The 23,762-nt window shown below is 46.4% G+C and overlaps 2 protein-coding genes across 2 annotated transcripts; one reads left to right on the top strand and one right to left on the bottom strand.

The window, feature by feature from the left end:
* Positions 1-12,408: 12,408 nt before the first annotated feature.
* LOC128727504 (carbonic anhydrase 7) lies at positions 12,409-22,574 on the top strand. Its single transcript, XM_053821422.1, has 7 exons — positions 12,409-12,500; positions 12,605-12,820; positions 18,405-18,449; positions 19,538-19,702; positions 20,483-20,621; positions 20,708-21,041; positions 21,293-22,574. The coding sequence occupies exons 2-7, from the start codon at positions 12,721-12,723 to the stop codon at positions 21,632-21,634; spliced, it is 1,125 nt and encodes a 374-aa protein (XP_053677397.1). The 5' UTR covers positions 12,409-12,500; positions 12,605-12,720; the 3' UTR covers positions 21,635-22,574.
* Positions 21,988-23,417, bottom strand: LOC128727505 (germinal-center associated nuclear protein). Its single transcript, XM_053821423.1, has 4 exons — positions 23,359-23,417; positions 23,095-23,280; positions 22,254-23,016; positions 21,988-22,128 (listed from the first exon to the last, which is right to left on the bottom strand). Exons 1-4 carry the CDS (start codon positions 23,415-23,417, stop codon positions 22,045-22,047), a joined length of 1,092 nt encoding a protein of 363 aa, XP_053677398.1. The 3' UTR covers positions 21,988-22,044.
* Positions 23,418-23,762: the final 345 nt, after the last annotated feature.

Raw genomic sequence — 23,762 nt, 5'->3', positions numbered from 1 at the left:
TTTGCCGTCACCCACTCTTTAGGTGACACGGTGCTCAAGGTGTTAAAGCCTAGTTACCACCAATCCCGGGCGCAAACATTTCATAGCTCCAGATTAAATACAATAATTACAACCGCATCACTTGATGTGGTGCTTTCAGCTCCAAGCGTCCAGCAATTGTGGCAAGCGACACAAAACCGCTCACTATTGGTCAGAACGCGCATTTCGTTGCCATTTGCAATTGTAATTTAAACGAAATGTGTGTTCCCAGGAAACAGCGATAAATGCTCTTGATGTTTAACCTTTTTTTAAACGAACTACTTTCCCGGGCGTCGTAGTCCTCGCTTGCAACGATGCGAAATAATTTATTGGGTTGCTCTCGAAATACATTTTTTTGTTCATTTCCAACCACAAAATATTCCCACCCTCGATGCACTTTGACAGCAAAACGATTGCACCTGGGGGCAATGGGGGTTTTCCAATTGTGCCAAGCAGAGCTCGCGTTCCTCGAACGAACGTTGGCTTATTATTCTAAGGAATAAAAACTCATTACTGCAGCCACATTGCCAGGGTACAACAATAGCGGCTATGCATTTTCGCGGCTTCCAAAAACTCTCCGAACACAGGCATTGTTTCCATCGCGAAACAGCCAGCTAACGAATGCTACTGGTGTTAAGCTAAGCAACCAACGCAAAACACCAACTAAGAAAGGAGTCTCTTTTCCGAAATGATTCGGTTACTGGTATAATGATAATGTATGCGATTCGTGCGCTATATAACACTGTTATTTGCGTGATGAGGGAGTACAACGAAACCGAACTGAACTGACGTTGCTTTGATGCCAACAGCATAAGCTGAAATGTACTATCAAACAAACCGCTCTTCCGTTAATGTACAGATGCTCGGAAATAATCCCAAGCACACAAGTACTGGTACCACCGGAGCCGTTCATTCACGGAAAGCCATGCGTATTTTTTTTTCCACCCTTCTGCTTAATCTCCCTCGAGTACCGTGTGCGTAAGAAATTTGGCCCCTTAAATGGCTTCCTTTTGGCTTGCTTTCCGCGCTCAGTTGCGAGGCTTTCGGTGAGCTTTTATTAGCGAGAGGCGTGTCCTAGAATGCGCCAGGCGCGCGTCCCAGAATCCTACCGATCTCTTGACGAATCTTTGTTGATCGTGAAAAGTGCACGCTTCGCACGCGCGCGTATGTGTGCGTGTTACAAGAGCTGTCGGGTTGACGAGTTTTCGGCGAACTGTGGCTGCGAAAATTTTCCATTTCCCGCCAAAACGGGTGCCGCATCCAGCGCGTGAAGTTGGTGTTTACGCACCGACTGGTGTGATTCGCTGAACTTGTCCTACTTCTCCGGCGCCGTTCCGTTTCCCGCTAGCTGATGAAATCGATAAGGCGTCATAAGAGCAAAACGTGCCCCGATCGCACGAAAAGCCCACGTGCCGAAATTTAATGTGCCCCCAATTCATCGATGGCATGCTTTTGCGCGACCCCCCCGGAAGTTGCTGATCCTTGTCTGCCGGGTTCGAGCACTTCCCGGTGCGGGCAAAACTCGGAACAATCGGGCAGATTAAATCGGGCACGATAAACAGTGAGCCGAATTGGGGTTTTCGGTTGCGTTTGCTTTTAGCTTCGCTGATGTTTGTCTATTTATTTGGGGAATAGGTCAATGCGAACGCCGGGCATAATATGGGAGAAAATAATAAATCAAACAACGGCAAAAGGGTGTACTCAAGACGTTTCAGCGAAGATGAGATTTGCGTTTTAGGACAATCGCAGTAAAAGCACAAATGCTGCTAATACCACTGAAAGGCGAAAACAAAAAGCACGGTTGGTTCGGAAAGGATACAGTTTGCCTCTGTATGAAGCCGCTCCAAAATAGAATCTACTGCCCACAAATCCTCAAATCGGACGCGAAAAGGACATTTGAGCGAACATAATTGCGGTGTTGTGGCGCGTACTGGTCGAGGAGGAATAAACTTTTTTAATTTCTTACCAAAATGGTCTCTTACAAAAGGTCCGTTTCGTGTGGTGGATTGTAACGAGTCGCTCACCACATCCTATTGGGTAGAGTTGCACGAGTCACAATAAATTTGACGCGGAAAGGATTTAGAAATGTTTGCTCAGTTTTTGGGTATTTCTAATACGACGAAAAAAAGGTGCAAACACAAACGGGGTTGAGTGGGGAAAGCAACAGTGTGATTAAACTTTGCTTATGCTTTGATAAATCAGATCCCAACGGAAGGAATGTGCTGCTATAAAATGGATCCTTTTTTTTTTTTGATCATCAAGCATTTATGGGAGGAAAGCAAAACGAAGTGCGTTTTTGCGCCCTAACATTTTTTATTAGCATAGAATAGCGATAAATCTCTGCTCTCCATGAGGTGCCATGAATACAAGTGAATTATTCCACTGAAAACCCAATTCTTTGACCTTTGATGATGGGTATAGAAACAATGTTGTTATCCAACCGGTAGCGTAATTGTTTTTGCGGGAATTGTATTTGAAACGACTCGTAAACGAATGGCTCTTAAAGCTGTGAAAGCGCATGCGATTAAAGTGGCAAAAATGCAATTACAATTTCGCTGCTTACAACTCCCCGAAGTTGTCTCATTTTACAGTCGGTTTTTTTTGCAAAGAAAACTCAAAGATCAAACGCCGTTTGTCGTCGTTTGTTGATTAACTTCCACGAGCTGGAGAACGGATATTGTTGAACAACGTTCTACGCCCGCTCGAAGACCGGTTAAGACCGGATCAAGAAATACATTATTGAAACGTTGACTAAATTTGGCTAAAACTGAGGCCCTAAAACAAACAAAAAAAAGTCAAACGATGGCTGCTTTGAAGTGTCGAAACCTGCTGCAATTTTGCTTCTGAAACACATCTCCAGACGATGATATGCTTGTCACGAGTGTGGCACAAACGACGCACGCGAGCATAACGATACGAAAAAGGGCTCAAAAATGAATTCACCAGCGATTGTGAGCAGTCTGATTGCACGCCGGATTTGAAGCTTATCGTGAAGCAAAAGTAACACACCCAAAATAACTAACGAGATGCCACCACGAGATGTCGTTTATGTTATCATGTCAAATTTCGATGTACTGAAATTGGGTAAGAATAAGGGGCTTCAAAAAGAGCAAAATCACACACAAAAAAAGGATAAAAATCAACCAAACAAACCATAACGGGCCGGCTGTTGTCGTGGGTTAAAGTGGCGAGTATTGTGTGGGAAAAATGCGAAACGGCAGCCCATCGCTGTCGGCCTTCGTCAAATGACACCCGAAAACGATTTAATTTACACGAAACGGCTACAGGCGCGACTTCAAACGCCAGCTTTCAGGTGCGCGAGCGTGTTCTCATGAAGTGTAGCAGTTTTCAGGAAGCACTCGTAACGAGTTCTTACAAAACTTGAACCCACCGCCACCGACCGTAAAGATGATATGCGGTGTTGTTTTCGCAAGGTGACGCCGTCGTAGCGAAAATCACAAATAGCGAGCCAGGTTTCGTCGCCAACGGTGACAGCAAGCGCCAATAATTAAACCGATCGTTTGGCGCGGAACAACTTTCACTCGCTGATCGGAAAGTGAGCCAAAAATGTGCTTCTCAGGGAAGGAAACTCATGCTATCATCAAGCGAGCCGGTGAAGATGAAACGAAGAAATATTAAAGTCCTTGAATTTGCCGAAAAGTTTGTCCCACTTTGACGCCCCATCCAGACCGACGATGGCGACGTTTTCGCTGATTTATTTATTTATTCCGCTTACGGGGAATGCGTCATTAGAATTTATTATCGGCAGAAAAATGTGGATCGAGCCCACAAGCCGGGCGGTAATATTGATACTTGCCCGAGATTTTCAGCTTCCGGGAAGGTTTTGTTACTGCCGTGCAATATCGCATTGACCGTGACCGTCGCGTAGAGTGTGCCACACAAAAATCAAACAATAACGCACGGCGTCTATTATTTTTTCTCTCCCTAAGGCGGGGATTTTCATAAATTACACCACATCTGCTTCTACAGCAGGCTACAGAACCTGCGCTAACGCTGATGTTCTGACCGGAAGTACTGCGACAAATGCTGGACGCAAGATCGAACTTCATCCGAAAATTTGGCGACAAACGGTACACCGACAAACTCTCGGAAACATGACCAAGCATTCCGAGATGGTTGCCCAATTTGGAGTAAAAGGCTGCAGGCTGTTTCGTGAGAAACTGTTCTAGAACTTTTGCCCACGACAGCAGAACTGCTAACTGACACATGCAGGACTCTTAAAGCGTACGGCACACTCCCAGGAGGAAGTTATTTGTCAATAGCCACCGTAGGAACTTCATAACTGGCTCGAGATCATAAGCACTGCTGGTTGATTAAATTTGACGTTTCTTGGACGCTGATTGAATACTCTCCCATTGCTCCTCGACACAAGCAAACAGGACGAACCTATTTTTGTTCCGGCACTAATATTGAACATGCTCCAGGAAAAAAGTTAATATTTCAACGAACGAACGGTGGTGTAGTTCGGCGCATCACCAGCACACACAGAAGAAAAACGGCACCGAAGCACCGTAAAGACGTTCCCAGCCGACATACTTATCCTTATCCTCAAGCCGCAGTAAGTCAGCAATGCATCGGAAATGTGAACACTTGATTAAAGCAGAAAAGGGCCCCGGGCATTCACTCCATCCGACCAAACCACTCGACGTACACCGCAAGCACGCTGATCCCTTCAAAATGTTCATTTCTACTCTTACCTTGCTCTCTCTCCTGCTGCCGGATGCAGGAAGGATCTCCAAGGATGCCCCGATGATGGGTGAGTCCGCTTGGTCCGCGCGCACTGAACGGGCTCGGTAAAACGAAATTTCGCTCAAGAGGCCCGCCGGCGATCGTTTAACACTTCACCAGGACACCCGATGCTTTTAAATCCTCGCCAAGTGCGGTGCCACTCATGTTCATACTCGCCTTCCCTTCCAAAAGCCTAGCGCCACTTTAAAACGCGTGCAAATCGGTGCGCTTCCTTTTTGTCTGCCGGAGCCTGTTGTGCTCTTGTGAGCCTTCCCAATTTCTTTTTTGTTCCCTTTTTTTTTCTTCGACACACGCAATTATCCTCACGAGTACGCTTAATTATTGGGAGCTTTTCCGTTCCGGGTAACCGACTCCGGGTGGTGTGGTTCACGTGGAGCCTTCCATAACGCTTGCCCGGCACGTTACGCGATGTTTCGAGCGCGATCCTTCGAGCCGCGCCGTAGACGAGGAGGTCGAGATTCGATCTTTCCGCGCGTAAGCGTCAATGCGAACTGGCCGGATTTTGCCCACCGTCAGCGAATATCTAGCAAACGCGCTTGCAGATTCGTTCGCCTCATCCCATGCATCCTGTTGTGGGGTTTTCCGCTTTTCCACCGTGTCGAGTGAGAGACGGAGAGCAACGAGCTGCGTTGGTAGCAGAGAGCCAGCAAAGGATACGCGACTGGCTTTTCCCGTTCAAGCGGGCAATGTGAGCGGGAAACTGTGTCCTGTTCGTGGAAAACCAGAGCATTTGCTCTCTCTCTTACTCTCACTCTCTTTCTCTCTTTCTCTCGCACGCGCCACAGAGGTGTAGTGGGATCGTGATAACACGCTATCAGTTACCGAAAGAGGCCCCCATAGTTGCCCCGTGTCAACTCGCACCAACCACTCGGAACACTTAACCGGCGTTAAAGGTTATGCATTAGAAGTAGCCGATCGGTGGGTGGGTGTGTGTGTGTGTGTGCGTATCGCCGTTTTGGGGAGGAATGTTGAAGCATTCTTCGGTCTACTACGCTTCAAGGACCTCCGCGAGCGGTTCTGCTACTGGCTCTGCCGGGAGTGCCATGTGCCGGTTGTCCCACAGCCCACGCCGAATCGAACGCATAGAACGTAGGCTTGAACTCAGGCAGACAATGACCGGCAAACAAGCGTGAACAGGTTGCACCGTTGGCTTCTCGAACTGCTGACACAACACTCGCTGGTTGAGAATGGGAAGAAGCATGCCGATGAGATGCACAAGTTAAGCTTTTGTACCTGCCGAACGAGCGGGTTGCGCTGCTGAAGTTCCTATTTGAATAGGGGACACTGAATGAATCGATTATCCTTACAGGATCCTTGGCGATGCTTCGTTTAAGAATTCACCCGGCGGATAACTGGTGGGGAATTTGAGCGAGCAAAAAAAAAAAAACGACGCAAGATCAATCGCTACGACGTTCAAAGTCTACGGCAAGGCAACACCTTGAAGGCATTTACCACCGGCTGGTACTGAACTAAAATGAAAAACCCGGCTACATCGTTGTGCCGTACTTGTTGTCGGTTCGTACCGGTCCAGAGCACCACGGGGACAAAGTTGACGACAGTGAAAGGTTAGCTTGTGCGCGGGTAAAAGCGAACGAAATGCAAACATACTTGCACATGAGTTTGCCGGAATTCCCGCGGCAAGCAAAGATCGCTTTTAAACATTTCCCTACTGGGGGGGGGGAGTGTTTTTTTTCCCTCCCCAATCGCCGGTCGCTCATTCTTTCGAATTCTTTTGACCGTTTTCCCAGCTCGCTCGCGTTCAGTTATTGTTGTGTGCAGTGAAATTGAAGGCGAAAAGGATAGAGCTTCCTTTGGACGTGGACGTTCGTCGTGTTGACACCGGAACTGAATCGAACAGGGCAAAGAAATAGACGATGTTACGAGTACGGTTTACTAGCTGCTTTTTCTTGCGAGATTACCATGCTCGAAGGCAAGCAAAAAGACGCATGAAATCGCCGGCACGGGTTCGGACGGTAACGCCAGGAGCTCGAAGCTGACGGTAAGCTCCCGAAACGAAACTTTGCTCCTTCGGATGGGAGAAGCAAATTTTTCACATTTGCGGATTTGCAAATTAACGGAAAGTGCAGCGTGCTTGAATGGCGAATGTAAATCGAAACAAAATACTGCAAAAGAAGCCATCCCCTCCACGGAACCAATCATTTACGTGATGGATGGGATAAGTACAGATGGAGTCGGCGTTTTTTGTCGGGATGTTCGCCGCAAGGATTCGCCGGCATGCGGCCGACGAAAGGCCGGAAATGGCACGAGCCGCATTAGGCGAAGTGCGTGTGATTGAAGAGCTCAAACCGAAGGGCTCATTAATTCATTAAATCACTTCCCACCACCCACCCAAAACGAACGAAGATAACACGGCTTTTTGTGAGGCAGGTATGTTTACCGCTCGCGAAGGTCAAATGAGCAAAGGAAATGAAAGCACGTAGCTTACGGGATCATAGGCGGCTGAAATTTTGAATCAACACAAAGTATAACGATCACTTCGCGCGCGCTCGAAAGCAGATTAAAGCGTACTCGGGGTAGCAGTATTTTGCCCGTAAGCTTACGAAAGTTTCACCCAAGGACTAACTTTAATGACAAATTTATTTGAAAATATTGCCATTTCTTCAACCCCCCAGGTGTAAGTTTTTCGAACAACGAAAAAAAAAGCGCCAAAAGTTCGTGTAAAGCAAATGCTTACCAATCAATCGGTGACAGTTTAGAAAACAACTCTGAGCTTGCAGCTTCCCGCAGGATGCGAGAGCTCGTTCACGTTCGCCCGTTTCCATGGATACGGAAGGAACGCAGGAGCTCCAGTTACCCTTCAGCGAGACGCGTACGGAAAGGGTATGGCTTTGAAGATTGTCTTGTTTTTGTCGTACCCGCATCTTGTTGTCGTTCACTTACTCGGTTTTCCTCGAACACACCGTCAAATATCGACCCCTTGGGTTGCGTGCTCTGGAGTCAACCATCGGGCCAGTAGCCGGAACCCGTGTGCTAATGTGCTAATTTGATTCTCTCCCAATCAGTGCTTTTGCTTAGATTTCTTGACGTGGCGTTTGTGGGCAGTGATGAAAAATTAATCACGTACGTGTAGGCTTGTGCAAGTAACCCAAACATGCTGTCGATTGTGTGCAGAGGTAATTGGGTGGATTAACTATAATATATTTTTTAGAATCTGTTATTTTAGAATCTGATCCGATTGAAGTTCATAAGCTTGAGACAATGACGAGAACAATGACGATAGATATTTCTCATGGATATTAAATTTAAGATTGTAATAACATGTGTGAAAAGCTGTAAATTTAAAAAAATACTAACTCACTCAAAGTGAATGATAATTACTTCCCTATAATCCATATATTTTTGATTTCATTCAATATGTGAAGGCCAGGCCGGATTTTATAAAAACTAAGGAATAATAACACATTCAAGTGCTAAAGGATATTTTCTCCCAAAAGCCTCGATGCACCTTATTAAATCTTTTCAGATGCAAGTAAATGATATATCAGAGGTTGTGTAAGGCAGCTAATCAAAAGAAATCGGAACACTGCTGGCTTATGGCTGTGAATTCACAAATTAGACGTTTGTGTTCCTGCCTGATATAATACAATTTTAGCACTTCGATTGGATACTGAGCTCTTACATAACCTACCCGAACATTTGCCCACTCGGTTTGGCGAAGGTCCCTGTGGGTCGTTTAAAGACACGCATCCAAAAGTTTGCTTCCTACGACTTCGACCTGATGACTGGCGACGTTGCGTTGACGCAACAAATTGAACATCAACCGATCGCATCATCATGATTAGAAACGTAAGTATTCGGCGACAGGTAGTGCACGAGCGAAACTAATGCCATCGAAGAAAAATTAGAAAGACAAAATTCTTCTTTTCGTTTGTTTTGTGCTTGACTGCGTGCGTTACACGCAGACTTTGTTGCAAATAAATTTGCTCGAATTGCTTCACGAGATACGTTCTTGTGGGAGAAAGTAAAAAAAGAGAGTAAAACATCCAAAAAGCAGTAAAAGAGTGTAGTTAGTTAACTGTGGGGAAGGTTAAAGAGGAACTACTTGTTTTTGATACGAGTCTTATTGGAAATATCTTTTAAAGCGATCCAACTGATAGAACATTTAAATTTGATTTAACAACATAGACGCATGAAATGATGTGACGAATTTTCATACCACAAAAGCCATGCATTGAAATTTAAAACTATACGTGGAATAGAGTCTAAAGAACAAAGGGAAAATAGGGTTGGAATTCTCAGCAGCCGATTCATGTTCATTCATAGAGAACGAACCTTTTGTCAGATTTCCAAAAAGCAATTTTAAGTCATTTTCATTGATGTCCACAGAAAAGAGAGAAAATCGATGTACGCGGAAAGCGTACTGCTTTTCACCGATGTCGTTCTTTTGCACACAAGACTTGCGTTCAAGCTTACACAAGCGCCACAAGCGGATAGTAGCGTAACTAAGTTCGCAGCAAAGCGGGCAGTTAGTTATAGACTTAGTTTAATTAGTAATCTTTAAAAATGTAACCCAAAACGAGTTCATTGAGTTCGACAGAACTTTTGTTCATAATATTACACTCCAGTTGTTGTACAAAGTAATTATAACAATCGAGCATTCTGATCGTATTACTATAGGAGTGGATTGCGGAAGCTAATAAAGACCATTGTGAAAATAGTTCTCCCAAATGTGCTGAGATGTCCTGAAGGAAAATCTTTCAAATCAAATACGCTGCCGGTAAGCGTAATTACAACCCTGACCTTCACGACGAGACCCACTTCGCAAAGGGTTTCGAATGTTGAATTATTCACTCAGCAAAGTTCTATTCAATTTTCAATCGCAATTCCCGCCCATCCGCAGCCAACGGCTCGGCGTAAAATGTGCCCGTTCCTTAACCGTTCCTGTTTGCATTTCCACGTGCACATTCACAGCGAACCCGATGGTCCCTTTAGCCGCCCCAGCAAACAAGGCCCACCCACCCATACGACCGGGAGGGGGTGGCTTCCTGCATTTTTAACCCGTCTCAATCCGAAAGTCCGTAAGGCGCGCACGTGTGACGTTGCTAATGTGCCGATGGGCACAACAATTGGCCGCCGGAAAGGATGAATGCTGACGCCAGCAGAGAATGCGAGAAGCCGGCTGAGATTTTCAACCCCTCCAATCAACCCCCTCTTAAGGGGGTGGCGAAGGAGAACCTCGGAAGGGTGGCTCGAAGCCGATGCACTTCGATGATGGATGTGTGTGTGTGTGTTTTGATTTGCTTTCAGGCGAACAACCGCTCACTGTTTGTGGGGAAAAGAGACACAAAGAAAACAATACACGAATCCGCGAAAGGAGGGAGGCCACCGGCAGGTATTTTACGAACGACATGAGCGAACGCAAACGCGAACAGCTGACCGAGTCAGCAAAAGCAATCGAATCCACCCACGAGGGTGTTTGTTGGAGCGGATTTGAGCGTAAACGTCAACCAGAGGTTAGATGGTTAGAGATATGGTGATGGTGAGAAATACATGAAATATTTCATAACCAGCAGCATCTCTGGCATTTGATATGAATAAACCGATAAAGGAACCTAATGCGTGCGGTGAAGATTTGCTCCACTTATTGACGCATGCTGTTAACTGGGCTGCGTATTGAATTATCGAAAGGTACATCTTCATCAGTGCCGGGAAGATGTTGTTACGATGCGAATTAACACCAAACCCCCCGGCTGTACTGGGGCGCTGGCATGGCTGACGAATTGAAACGAGCTGTGTTTGGTGGCTGATCGACGAATTTCGAGCATTAGCGTGCGAAAATTTCGAAACCCACATTAATGGATGCTGAACGTTGGTCTAGCATGCCACTACCAACAATGTGCCTAAAATCGCATATTTTCATAGCCAAGGATGGTTTAATTTTAAACCCGCGATTAGCATACATATCTTCCCAGCACCTATCGGACGCTATGGGGGGATGAAAAAAATCAAAAAAAAAAATAAAATAAAGCAAACTCGTTTCGTGCGAAAATACGTCACACGTGACAATCGCAACGATCAACATTCAAATTAGCGGTTCCTTCCGGTCGGGTTCGATTTCGAGCGAGTTGTAGCCCCCACACCGTCGCAAGGGTGCGTCTCAGGATGGAGCAAGCTAACATTGATCTTTTCTTCAAGTGGAACACGGGGAAGGGTTTGGCAAACAGCCGTGACTTGAAGTAACCGGCACTTGGGCACTCGAGTAAGCGCAACGTGCGTGTCGGTTTGTGCACTGGCGATGTTTCAGGCAAGAAACCTTTACACACACGGAATAATAACGAGCGCGCCTTGAAAGAGCACCAAAAATGTGTGTTAGAGGCACCACAAACACCGGCCATGCAACGTTCGGACGTTTTGAGTAAGAGCTGAGGAATGTTTGCAAGATAAAGAAAATTAACCTGGCCCTTTGGAAAAACGATGGTGGAAGTGCATTTTACAGGTAGTCAAGTATTTCGAACGCTTCCTTATCAGCACCTTTCACCCAGAATGTCGTACACGGAAGCAGGTAGCAAGATTACAGTTCATATCTTGTCCTTGCAATGGATAAGAACCGTACGGTGGTGTGATACGGTCACTTTGGTCGTCAGATCTCGTCGTCCGAAACCGCCGAAGATTGCGCTGACAGCTCTATCCATCCGGGCGACATTGTTGCGCGTACAAAAGACAGCAAGAGAGAGAGAGAGAGAGAGAGAGCGAGAGAGCGAGGGAGGTTGTACGATCGTGCGAGAAAATCCACCACCCCCTGCGAGGGGATCGGCCCCGTGGGCCCTGGAAAACGAACGAGATCGCGCGGTTCCTTCCGCGCCGTTAGCCGCCGCAAACATTTCCCACCGCAAAACGACGCAAACGACGGTTTATCAACGCCACTCTGCCTCGGGACCTGGCTCAGTTCTTTGCTGGACGTCACAGAACCAGGACACACGGCAATCCGGCGCGAAGAACGCACCGGAGGATCCAACGGCGGGTGTTTCGTTGCAAGGTGGGGCTCAGCTTCTTTTTTGGCGAACTTTCAAGCGCATCTTCAGGCAAATGTTCACCTGTTCTCGGAGGCGTTTTTTTGTTTTGGCCTAGAAGCGAAAGGCGGACGTACCTGGGCCGGAGTACCGAGTGAAGCACCGTTGGGCTAGGAGCATACGTAATGAGGTGAAAATTGCATTGCAAGCAATTGCAGCAAAATTCGAAAACTGCCCACCACAGTAGGCCCTGAACAAAAAAAAAAGCCCCTTCACTAAGCCCTTTTCAAGAACCAATTGCTGCAGGCGGCCGGAATCGAGTGCTACCCAATAAACTGTTCGTGTGTGAATGCGTGCGTGCGTTTGTGTGTTCGAGTGGGTGGTTGTGCATTTAGCGAATCGACAAATCGACTTCCGACCCAGGCGTGAAAGTGTCGATGTGCGTGCGATAGGTAGCAAAAAAAACCAACGTCTATTCTTCGCCAGTTAACGCCTCCAGCGTTGGTTCGTCTGCAACACCTCGGCAAGAGTGCACTAGTTTAGCTCAACTACTAGCGTCTTTAGTGAACGGGTCTACTAACACACTACTACCCAGTGGGTGGTGCGTTTTCCCGATCACATCGGCAACCGGCAAACGGTGCGGTAAAAGCAAAGCGTGGTGTAGCAGAGCGATGCCGCGCTTGGACATAAATTGATTTTATTGATTAATCGGTTCGCGAACGTGCGACCCTGCCGTCGTCGGTCGGTTGGTTGGTTATCGCTCGAAAGGAGCGCAAACGGCGCTTGTGTGAAATTTCGAGTGAAAAAGAGTGCGCTTTTTTTTTGTTTTGCTTGTTCATTTGCAGAGCAAGGCCAATCTCCTCTTGCGGGTTGTTGCACGTCGATCGCGGCGAGATTCCGTCACAATTTTCGTGCCAGCAGCAGCAGCAGCATCGTATCATCGTCGGCCAACAGTAGCAGCATGACGACCAGCTATTGTAGTAAAAGCAACCGCCGTCGCGTTGGCGGCACTGGCAGCAGTCGGGCGGCTATGCTAATCGCATCAATTTTGGTATTATCAGGTAATTTTCCAATTTAACACCACCGTTGTGTCGCCTTCCAACCCGAGCTCGTTCGGGGGGGATTTAGTTTTATTTTCTCTCATACCGCGAGGGTATTGTGTACGTGTGTGTGTGTGCGAATGTATGGACGTTGTTACGCGGGAAGAACAGAGGCCCAGTTGCGGGGGCCCATTTTGGGTTCTCCAGTGCGGGATTGGGCTAGTGCGAGCAGGTGGTAAACGAACCGGAAAAACGTCGTCCATATGCAAAACAAATAGACCTTCCTGTGAGTGAGGATGTTAATCGTTCGTGGCTCTGACCTCCGGCTAGACGATCTATCCCTTGATGGCCCTTTTTGGATACAAAGTTTGTCTTTGATAATGAAAAGAAGAAAAAAACCACTCGGTCGGAGAATGTGTGTCCGTTGTCAGGTTCAAAAAAAGAACCAAGCGCGCTAACCACAAAATCACGGCTAGTCACCGAAATAATCCAACCCTCGGTGTCGGTTGGTTCGATCGCACGACGCCGGATTGGGACCGGATCTGGTATTTGCACAAAAGGCAGACCAAACAGCGAAACAAAAAAAAAACAAACCTCCGAGCATCATTCAATTGAAGCTAGTTTATGCATCCGCGTGTGCGGGAAGTTATGGTGAATTATGCATCGGATGCAGTGGTGGTGCGAGATCACCTTCACATGCATTTTTCTTGGTTTTGATTTTCCAACCCGAACCGAATCGGACCGATTCCCGCTTGGGCTGTACGGGGCGCGCGAAGGCTGTAACTAATGCCGAAGAAACGTTGCCAATGCAATTGAGCGGTATTTAAACATAATCACAAGATCGCGACAGGCGCATCACGATCGCTAGATCGCCGCCGTCGGTGGTGTTGGTGGCATGGCTGACAGGTTTAATTATTTACGACACAACTGTGTTTCTTTTTCTTTTTGCTGCTGCTGCCCTATAAATAGGACGCGCTTGTAGGGCCGGATTTTAAGTGGGTTTGGTTTCGGTTTGATGCGCTGCATAGCTGCAAGCCACCGTCGTTTTTCGTTCACCGTGCCATGAGAGAACAAAAATGACCCACTGCGGGCGTTCGTTACGGTAATTAATAACGCGAAACATGAACAGAAGAATCCGGCATGACGAGCTCTTGTGAATGGGTTTTTGGTCAGAAGGAAACCCATACAAGCGAAAAAACAATTCATTTTTCCTACTCTTTTAAGAGCGTTTTCTGAATGGGTTACAAATTGGGATGATTTTCCACGGTGACTCACAAATCCCGAAGGGCTTTCCTTCATGGGGGGTGAGTTTTCTTTGCTGAGCTTATCATTTAAATGGGCCCTCCAGAATGGTATACACCTGTGAAATCTCGCGTTGTCTTGATAATTCCGCCCCAAAGCTTTGAAGCTGAACGTGTGTTTGGCGTCTGCGTATCCGTCTATGCAAGCGACACATTAATCATACGGATTTTCCCATCCGATAGCAAGCTAGATCGGACGAGATTTGATTTTCCTGAAAGCCACGATCACAGCTACGATGAGTGCAATCAACGCATCCCAGGCGCGGACTGCATTTGCTCACACAATATTTCAAATTTGAACAACTTGTTACAATAAATGCGCGTCCCCCGTGCGCCCCCAAACATGTCGCTATGCTCGTTACTCCCAGCCGGCAATTTCCTGTCAATAAACGATGTGAATATTCATCGCAAAACCGGGAGGATGAGCTAAATCGATGCATCACGCCCAGAAGCTGCGCCGGATACAAACAGCTGTGCGCGTTCGTCGATCACATGCTGTTGGTGGGTAATTTTTTTTACTTTTTCAACCCATCCGTTCGTCTGTCCCATGGCAATACGTGACACGTGACAATTCGTGTGTGATTTTGTGAGCTCAAAACGCGATACCGAAATGGTTTACAGCAGCCCTGAACTTGACCTGAAACAGCTTCGAAAAACGGGATTGCATCGGCAACCGAGAGATGAAGCAAACGGCATTTGAATAGAATTTCGTGCTGCCTATGCGGCTTATCGGGGTGCGATAAAAATGACATAAAATTATTTTGCGAAATCCAGTCCACCGTGTTCATAGGCTCGAGAGGGCAACATAAAGCAGAGGATGTCTTAAGAGTCAAAAAAAAAAGAGAGGACATTAACACCCACGCCAGCAGTATCTGGTAGCGGTTGTGCGTGTTCAGTTCCTACCGGTTGCTACCGGTTGGATGGGCGAATTTTGCAACCCTGGTGAAAATTAATGATAAAGGACGGGAGAGTGGGGGATTAAAACAAAAAATATACGAATGAAGAATCACTCACCCCAAAATGGAGACGCGTAGTAGTAATGCAAAGCCACCGACCGACCGACGGGGACGGTTTAATGCTGACGCAAATTTGTCGACGATTATTGCTTCCCTTTGGGCCGGGTTCCGCATGCGATCGGTCAATCGGTCAACGTTTGTGTCTCGCTACACAACACACTCCATCTCTTTCGCCCCATTCGACTTCCGGTGTTTAATGTCTGGCGCGATTCGTGCTTAACGTCTTGTAGATGTCATTTTTCTCCTGACCGGCGTTTATCATTTTCGAATCATTTGCTCCCTCGTTGACTTCACCGTTTGCGTTGATTGCCGAGGGCTAAACGGCTATTCCCCTTACCGCCCGGTTGACATTGAACCTGCCCGGAACGGGAAGGCTAAGTGGCGTTTTCCACGTTAAATCATTCGACTATTTTCCTGCTGCTCTCCGGAGACCTCCCCCTTGGGTTTGTGTTCGTCGTCAGAGCGCATTGTTTGCATTTTGTCCCCCATCTTGGTGGAGGAAACGTTTGTTCCATCACAACAGGTGCTATCAGATCGCGAAAAATGCGAAATTTTCCACCTCCGCATGCACCGATGCAGCCGCTCACTCTCGATCTTCAACGTGATCCGGCAGTTTAAGTGAAGAAATATACATGCGAAAACACAGCTTTGAAGGTGCAAATGTTGGAAAATTTATGTGTGACAAAGCCTCCTTCTCGAGGTTACAAGCTGATATACATTTAACGTCTCTGTGACCCGTTCCCTTACGTATAATGGCGGGTGACCTTTCCACGGGAAAACGGTCGCTTCTTTCACGGGATTCTGAGCGAACCTCGTGCGCTCTCGCTACGCGGGAGGACTGTGACGATTGTTCTGTGCTCAATTATTTATAAAAAAAAAATGCAAACGACCCAATTGGGCAAATGATGTCACTTGTTGCCTTCAAGGATGGAAAACCTACACGGAATGTGTGTATGTGTGTGTCAGAAGAAATGCGTGTTAAGCAAACAAAGTTGACTTAAGCGCCAATGAGAGAGCAATGAGAGCGAATAAAATACAGCTATATATTGAGACGCAGGAAAAGCCTTCGCAAACGAGATAACCTATCGAAACGTGAAATAGAACGGGGTATTGCCTCCTGTCGGCTTAGTGTGTCCGGTTTTTTTGTGTCACAACACGACGAATACGAGAGTATTTAAATCAATAAATCAAATCGACCATAGCAATAGCCGCTTGTTGTGGTCATTGGCCCTTCTCTCAGACCTGCCTGATTAAATGCATATCAAATTACTGACGCCTGTTTGTTGTTGCTTCTGCGGGGCTAAATACCGAACGCAATTTGCATTTACCGATCTAAGATCGTTTGAATAAAATATGCAACATCCGCAACAAAACAAGCAAACAAAAAAACACACACGCCGCTATCTTCCCGCACCGGATGAACAGTGCACGATGCACTCGATCGTTAAGCTCGTCGGTGCATTTCGAACGCCTTGCAATGCGTTCAAACTATTGCACTTGCTGTGGGTGGTGAGGTGAAAAACTCAGCTGACATTTTCTCACAGCGACATAAAATTGCGACGAAAAAACCGCAAGGGGGCGATGAAAGGCGCGAGTTGTTTGCACAATGCACAACCTTAGTTGGTAGTAAGTGCTAAGACCCATGATAAAGCCGAGTGAGAAAGTCGCAATCATTAAGCCGACACGTTCGGCTGCCAACCAGCATAACGCTCAAGAACGCTAGAGCAATGAGCTGGCGATGGGGTGTCAATTGCGCTAATAATTCGTCATTACAAGCAATTGAGCAGTGGGAGACACGGCCGGACTTTGGCACTGACCAAGCGGCAGAGTGTAATTTCACCAGACCTGTGGGAGGACAGATACAATATAAAGCCTGCATCGAGTTGGAAATTGCACAGCTACAATAAAGACGGTGCCGCTTGGGGAACACAACCTGGAAGCTGATTGGGTCAGTTCTTGTCAATTAGTGTGATGGGATTGACCAAGGGGCTATAGAGAAGTATTGCACTGTACTTGATCTTGCACCAATGCACCAATGACCAAGACCTAACCGATGGTGAGCAAGAGCATTGACTTTGGACACTGTCGCCTGCAGCAGCCCGTTTCATGTGTCACGTGCCGGTGGCGTGTTCTGGAGAGATATTTTAGGATTTCGTTTCGCGCCTGCGGGTATCGAATTCCTTTCACGGGGTGCCGTGCTCTCGGGGTTTTTTTGATGGATGCTTTCAATTAAATCAATAAAGATCGTTTAAGAGCTAGCGCAGCCGGGCAGCGATCGTATTACCGGATGGCTTTATTAGCGGGATCATCAGCATAAGACATCGGAGGTCGTCACAGATCGACGGATTGTTGTCTGCATGCGTTCCCGGAGTTGGGCAAGAATCTCAGCCGTTCGGGCATGTGCAGGGGAGACCAGATTTACCACGGTTTTTACCCGTGCTAGGAGTCTTGCAGGCGGCAGCTCTACAAAAGGCGCAATCTCTACAACGCGGCGGTATGAATTTAACGCCATTTTATGCCGACCAAGCGAAACCGAGGGCTGGCTCTGGGTTTGTGGTTTCCGCACGTGAAAATTGCTACCACAAATACGCCCGAGCGCCATGTGAGGCTAAAGCCGCAAGCAGAGATCACGACATGCGGCCGCGGCACGAATCGGGAAGTCAAATTGATTTTTCCAATCCGCGCACGCGGCAAACACACAATTTCCACCGTGCATGCACCGGTAACGTAATGCTCATGCTAACCAGCGAGAGAGTGCAAAAAAAGCGCCAAAGGGAATAGGCTCGTTGGCCTTTTGGGACATTGTCATCGTAGTGTCAGAGCATCCAGAAACTTTAATGCCAAAATGGTGCTAAATTTTGTGACGTGACAGCAATGGGCGCAGTGAAGACGTTTGCGCACACGCGACGGAAAGCTGGCTGAGTTCAGAAATCGAAAGGTTTCCTAACCTCACCGAATGTCGTCTGAGGTAAAACCGATGGAGCTGAGTAGAGAGACAAAATTGGAAGGGGCAGAGTGATTGGTTGTCTTCTCCATCTTCTGTACGAAACATGTACCCGTTTTCCCGGGTTTTTATAGCTCCCACTGCAGTCGCAATGAAGGAAGTCGTTCCTCTACAGGGCGTTACGACGTCATCGATCATACAGAAAGCTTTACTCCAATCCCAAAACATATATCTGCGATTACTGTTCGCGTTCCAAGGCCGCAATTTTCGAACCAGCGCGCTCGCTGCATTCTCCTTAATAACTGTTTTTCTTTTTTTCCCTCTTTTTTTTCTCGTTCCCCCAGTCCATTACGGTCATGCACAGGATTTCGGATACGACGGTGCCAAAGGTGAGTAGTACTGGTGGCGGTGGGTGAGGTTTTCCCGCGAATGTTGTTTGCTTTTCACCAGCCACCGTGAGATAACGATCGTCCTGGGTGGACGCGTAATGGTTCGAGCCTAAGTGCCGCGACGGTTCTCCCATCGGAATGCTCATGTCCCATCATCTCGGTCGGGGTTTTCGAATGCGGTCATATTTCGCCGTAACACGCACACGCCCATTTGGAAATAGCGTGAAGAATGCATTCTCTGTCCACGCCGCTACCGATGGGTGGTAAATGCAATTATTTATCTAATTAAAATCTAATTCCACCCAGTTGACATACACTCGTTTTTTCTTTCTGCGTGTGGTGAAAAACCCACTCACTAGAAAGGGAGGGACGTCCATCACGTCCAGGTGTTGACAGTGGTAGCGAGATCCATTAGGGGCCACCCAGGAGGGATTGAGTAAGCCCCATCATTAGTTTCTCGTCGGCTGTCGCGATGGGGAAGCGCAATACTTCCTATTAACCATTACTGGGGACACGTTTCGATCCAAGGTCTCACGTGAAATGATCATCAGCTAAAAGTGACCGGATCAGATCGAACATCTGTCCTTTGCGGAAACTCGACCGGAACACAATGGTGATGGTGGCCAAACAAATACCACCCAGTAGCCCATGTCCTACGCGAGGTGCATCGTCAGTGCACCATGCAAGTGGGGCGCACATGGCTTTCACAATCGGATCAATCAGACCTCGCCACTGGAAGTACGTGCGCTTCATTTGCGTGGGGTAATTGCATTGTACAGCAACGCGTCAATGTTGGGTGTCGCGTACGAGTTATGAATAATTGATTCGAGCCAACACACCTGCTGCTGTTGCGCTGATCGTTTATGTCAGCTGGTTTGTTTTAATTGCTCATGCTCAATGCGTTCTGGTGGAAGCTGGCTTGAAATGATATTCTCGCTGGCAGCACCTTCACTGGGAATTCGTGCTTCGAGATGGGAGAATCTTTATTAACTTGCTTCATACCGGCTCAACGAAGATGTCGATTGTCTAGTTGATTGCTTTCGATGACGCATTTGCTTTGTGTTACTTTTTTTTTCTTCTCCCTTCAGGCCCATCACACTGGGGCGAACAATTCAACTCCTGCACTGGTAAACACCAGAGCCCGATTAACATCAACTCATTGGACGTGAAGAAAGTCAACCTTCCACCGCTGATGCTGCACGGGTTCGACATATCACCACGTGAAACGAATCTGACCAACAACGGCCACACGGGTGAGTTCAGATTAATGTACTTTAGTAACCCCATTAACTAGTTCTATTGGAGAGCTTAATCAGCCAGTGTTCGTTACTACAATAATCAGTAAAATCAGTGTAAGGACCCTACCTGGTTGAATCGATAAAATTATTGAAAGGATCTATTGATCGAAAACGCCATTTTGGAGTGCTTCCAATTCATGCCTGTAGAATCAGACCCAAATTTAACTTACCGTCCTGACTGCACTCAAGGGAAGGTGCCAGGTCGTGTTGAACCAATTAGCCATGGATTCATTATTGTGCGTTGTACCTTTTCAACCAACTGACGAAGGTCACAACGATGACAAAAGGAAAAGCTTGCCAGCGATTACACAAAATGCACCAATTTAAAGCGTCCGGTACAAAGTGTTTGGGGACGAAATTACTTCAATGATAAAATGTAATTTTACGATGTGCTTTAATTAGAAATAATAATTATCGCGATTACGATGTGTTTTCATTAAAAATAATAATAGAGTACGTCACTTTCCGCACGCATAGAACCGATATGTTTTCTCGTTACTTTGGCTGGTAAAATACCTCTAAGCTTTGCTTAGTGAATTTACCAAACTACGGCGTTACAGTCCGATCAAACTGATCGCGCTCTACAGCCACGTGCCATTGGGACCGAATGACGATCACGATTGGCGTGACGAGCTTCACATTAGCACTTCGAAGCTATTGTCCCTGCAAACGGACGCACACATTCGGTATTATCTGGTGATTGACACGTTTACCAATCATCTTCCACGTTTCCAGTGGTGGTCACGATGGACTCGGAAGTCACACCAACCGTTGCTGGAGGACCACTCGACGGTGTGTACGAGTACTCCCAGCTGCACTTTCATTGGGGCGATAATGACACCTTCGGCAGCGAGGATATGATCGACAATCATCGGTGAGTTTTTTGCTTGTCGGCACAGCTATTAAGCTGTAAACGCCTTCATCTGCTGCGTTTTTCGATTGTCTACCTTCCAATGCTAGATTTCCTATGGAGCTGCATATCGTGTTCTACAAGCAAGAGTACAAAAACGCCCGCACGGCATTAAACCACCCCGATGGGTTGACGGTGTTGGCGTTTTTCTATGAAATTTCCCCACAGGACAACCCAACGTACGGCGAGTTCATCGAGCTGTTGGGCAACGTTACCGGTAGTCATTTATCGGCACGCTTCGACGCTCCACCATCGCTGAAGGATCTCATTGCGAAGGACCTGCTGCACTACTACACGTACGATGGTTCGTTGACGACGCCACCATGCAGCGAGGTGGTCACGTGGATCGACTTCAAGGAACCGATTTTGTTGTCTCACGCACAGGTAAACCAGACTAATCGTTCGCCATTGGGTAGACTGATTATATCGTTGATGTTAATCAAATTACGATCACCCAGTCTGTTGTCTAAAAATAATTCATTTTAGAAGCCTAAAACCAATCCGTTCTGGAAATGGGTGTGACTTAGCAATTAACGCCGGTTCTACTAATAGATCTAAATTGATTTCGATACTAAGCTAATAGTAAAACCATTTTGTGCAATACAATGTAACTAAAGATGAAATGCGTATTGCAGGTTCAAGCTTTCCGAGCACTTGAGGATGAAGAAGGACACCCATTGACGCACAATTTCCGTCCTGTGCAGCCTCTAGGCGACCGGGTGGTACTATACAACACGGATGAGATGATCAAACAGATCGATCTCGATGAGGAGGCTCCCACGGAGCATGAAGGCATCGATACGAATAAAATCGATGGCCCAAAGTCCGACGAAGCTGTGATACCCACTAAAAAACCCGATGGCCGCAAGCATCCGCGGAATGCGGCCTCTTCATCGATGCTTGATCGGTGTTTAGCAATCATCATTGCAATGATGACGATTCTATCGGTCAACCTTTGCTTGCCGGCTCGTTGTTGAAGAGCACCATTTATTCAGATGTAAATATAGAGATTAGAATGCCATGCACACAGTAGAAAATATTCCGTAGAAGTTAGTCCCAAAAAAACAAACAATACATTGTTACCAGAGCTATTCGTGAACCGTGATAAGTGTAAGATAGACGCGATTCAAAATAAGTAGTACACGCATTAAAAAATTTCACCCATCATATACAGAATTCACTATTTATCAGAAAGAAATTATTCAGGATAACTAGTTTAGGTTTCATTTAACTGTTAAATCTTACCTTTTGATCTGGCTAATCTGGCTGAAATCCAGTAGAGTTTTATTATGTCACCAATGGCAGCAAATTAAAACGCAAATTATATAAAACACAATTTTTAATATCGAAAAGTATTGAGTGTCGACAAATTCACACACCTTACGTCTTATCTCGCACCAAGCAACATCCTTGGGACGTTTTCACTGCGATTTAGGACATCTTCAATAAAGGGAACTTTCCTTGCTTGAACCTGAAAAGGTACGAACAATCTGTATGATTCTGAACGCACTCTCGCAATCGACTATTGGCACTTTTCCGAGGAAAGGTTTAGAAATTATTGAAGAATAAAAGATGCGCATGATCGCATGAACTCACCACGCCTCGATGCACATCGAATTGAGACTTATCGAATTTCACCGCGCTGTTGCGATTGTCACGTCCCGTAGGCTCTCCTTCATTGCAAGTCGTTTTGGTTGGCACAAGCTGAAGGTTATAATGACGGCAGTCGTCCGATAGCCACGTGCGCTCGTGACCCTCGTAGTGGAGTATAGTTTCAAGCCATCGAAGCGGTACCGTTTGCACTCGGCTCTGATAGGCCACAGAAAATTGCTGTAAGATTCGGCGCCGGAGTGCTGGAAGCTGTAGTGTTGCCACGGCGGCTTCCAGCGGAGCATACTGCTTAATTTGTTGTAACGCAGCGAAATAGTTCCCCCGTAGGCACTCTAGCTGAGTGGAAATATGCAATCTCAGTGCAGGCTCGATCTTCCCGTATCGATCGATTGCCGATTGCGTTGCTTCCACACTGCCCAAATTGAACGACAAGTAAATCCGCTCCATCTCGAAACGGTTCAATTGTTTCGAGGAAGCTAGTGTTTGGTCTAGTTCTTCGTAGCAACGAATCACTTTTTTAAGGCATTCTTGTAAGTGCTGAGCGCATATTTTAGGATCAAACTCGGCAATTGGTGCATCACAGAGCTGATATGCACTGTAGCAAAGAAATCGCACGATGGGTTCTAGGATCGGTAATGTTTCCTTTGCAGATAGATTTTGAATAACAATTTCTTGGCGAATAGCTCTCATTCGATCAAAAATAAATTCATAACGTTGATAAAGCGGTCGCCTGATATCGGGCAGAACACTAGGGCGATATTAATTTTTGAAGACAATTATAGAAACTATTTGATGTAAATAAAAATAACATTTCAATAAAACAAACATTGTGAGCAGGTAGTGAACGGTTTCAAGCAGCATCATTGGAGTGCGTATCTCACAGGGCTTTGGTTGTCGTCTGTCGGCAGCCGATCGGCTAAATTCTTTAACCATCCGGTGGCGATCCGGCACACCCGACTTGCCTGCATCGGGATCTGTTTCGAAGAAATGCACCATCCTCTCGTGGATCCGTCTGGAGAACAAACGAACAAAACTATTCAGCAAAAAATACTCAACCAAGTTGTATGAAGATGCATGAAACTATACCGACAACTCCACTTCACTTCTCGGACACATTTCTTCACACGTTCCACGAATAAATTGATCCATATTTAGCGGAAATAATTAAAACAGAGATCAATGCACAAGATAATAAATTTGATATCTTATGAAATTGATGGTAGTACGTAAATGTAGGATACTCAGAAGTAGTATGCAGATAATCACAGAAGCTGAAAATGGTGAAAGTTAAATCAGTTTAGCGAAAACACGTTGAACGAAGCCACCTAATAATCACTTACTTTATATCTACGCACGAAAACTTAGTTACCAATGACATCTATGATGTTATCATATTCAATTACACATTCATTTGTATAGCACTCATTACACATTTATACATGATCGTTTCCTATCGAAGATTTTGCAATTAATTTTATACGCTGTTTACCGGAA

The sequence above is a fragment of the Anopheles nili genome, chromosome 3 (genome assembly GCF_943737925.1).
Source record: "Anopheles nili chromosome 3, idAnoNiliSN_F5_01, whole genome shotgun sequence".
Lineage (NCBI taxonomy): Eukaryota > Metazoa > Arthropoda > Insecta > Diptera > Culicidae > Anopheles > Anopheles nili.
The sequence above is the reverse complement of the archived record's forward strand: the minus strand, read 5'-3'. Positions and strand labels throughout refer to the sequence as shown.

Coding starts and splice junctions, on each gene's coding strand:
- LOC128727505 (XM_053821423.1), bottom strand. CDS start 23,417: ATGGATCAATTTATTCGTGGAACGTGTGAAGAAATGTGTCCGAGAAGT. Junction 23,281..23,358: donor CCGAGAAGTGAAGTGGAGTT/GTCGGTATAGTT, acceptor TTTGTTCTCCAG/ACGGATCCACGAGAGGATGG. Junction 22,129..22,253: donor TCGATGTGCATCGAGGCGTG/GTGAGTTCATGC, acceptor GTACCTTTTCAG/GTTCAAGCAAGGAAAGTTCC.
- LOC128727504 (XM_053821422.1), top strand. CDS start 12,721: ATGACGACCAGCTATTGTAGTAAAAGCAACCGCCGTCGCGTTGGCGGC. Junction 12,821..18,404: donor ATCAATTTTGGTATTATCAG/GTAATTTTCCAA, acceptor TCGTTCCCCCAG/TCCATTACGGTCATGCACAG. Junction 21,042..21,292: donor TTTTGTTGTCTCACGCACAG/GTAAACCAGACT, acceptor TGCGTATTGCAG/GTTCAAGCTTTCCGAGCACT.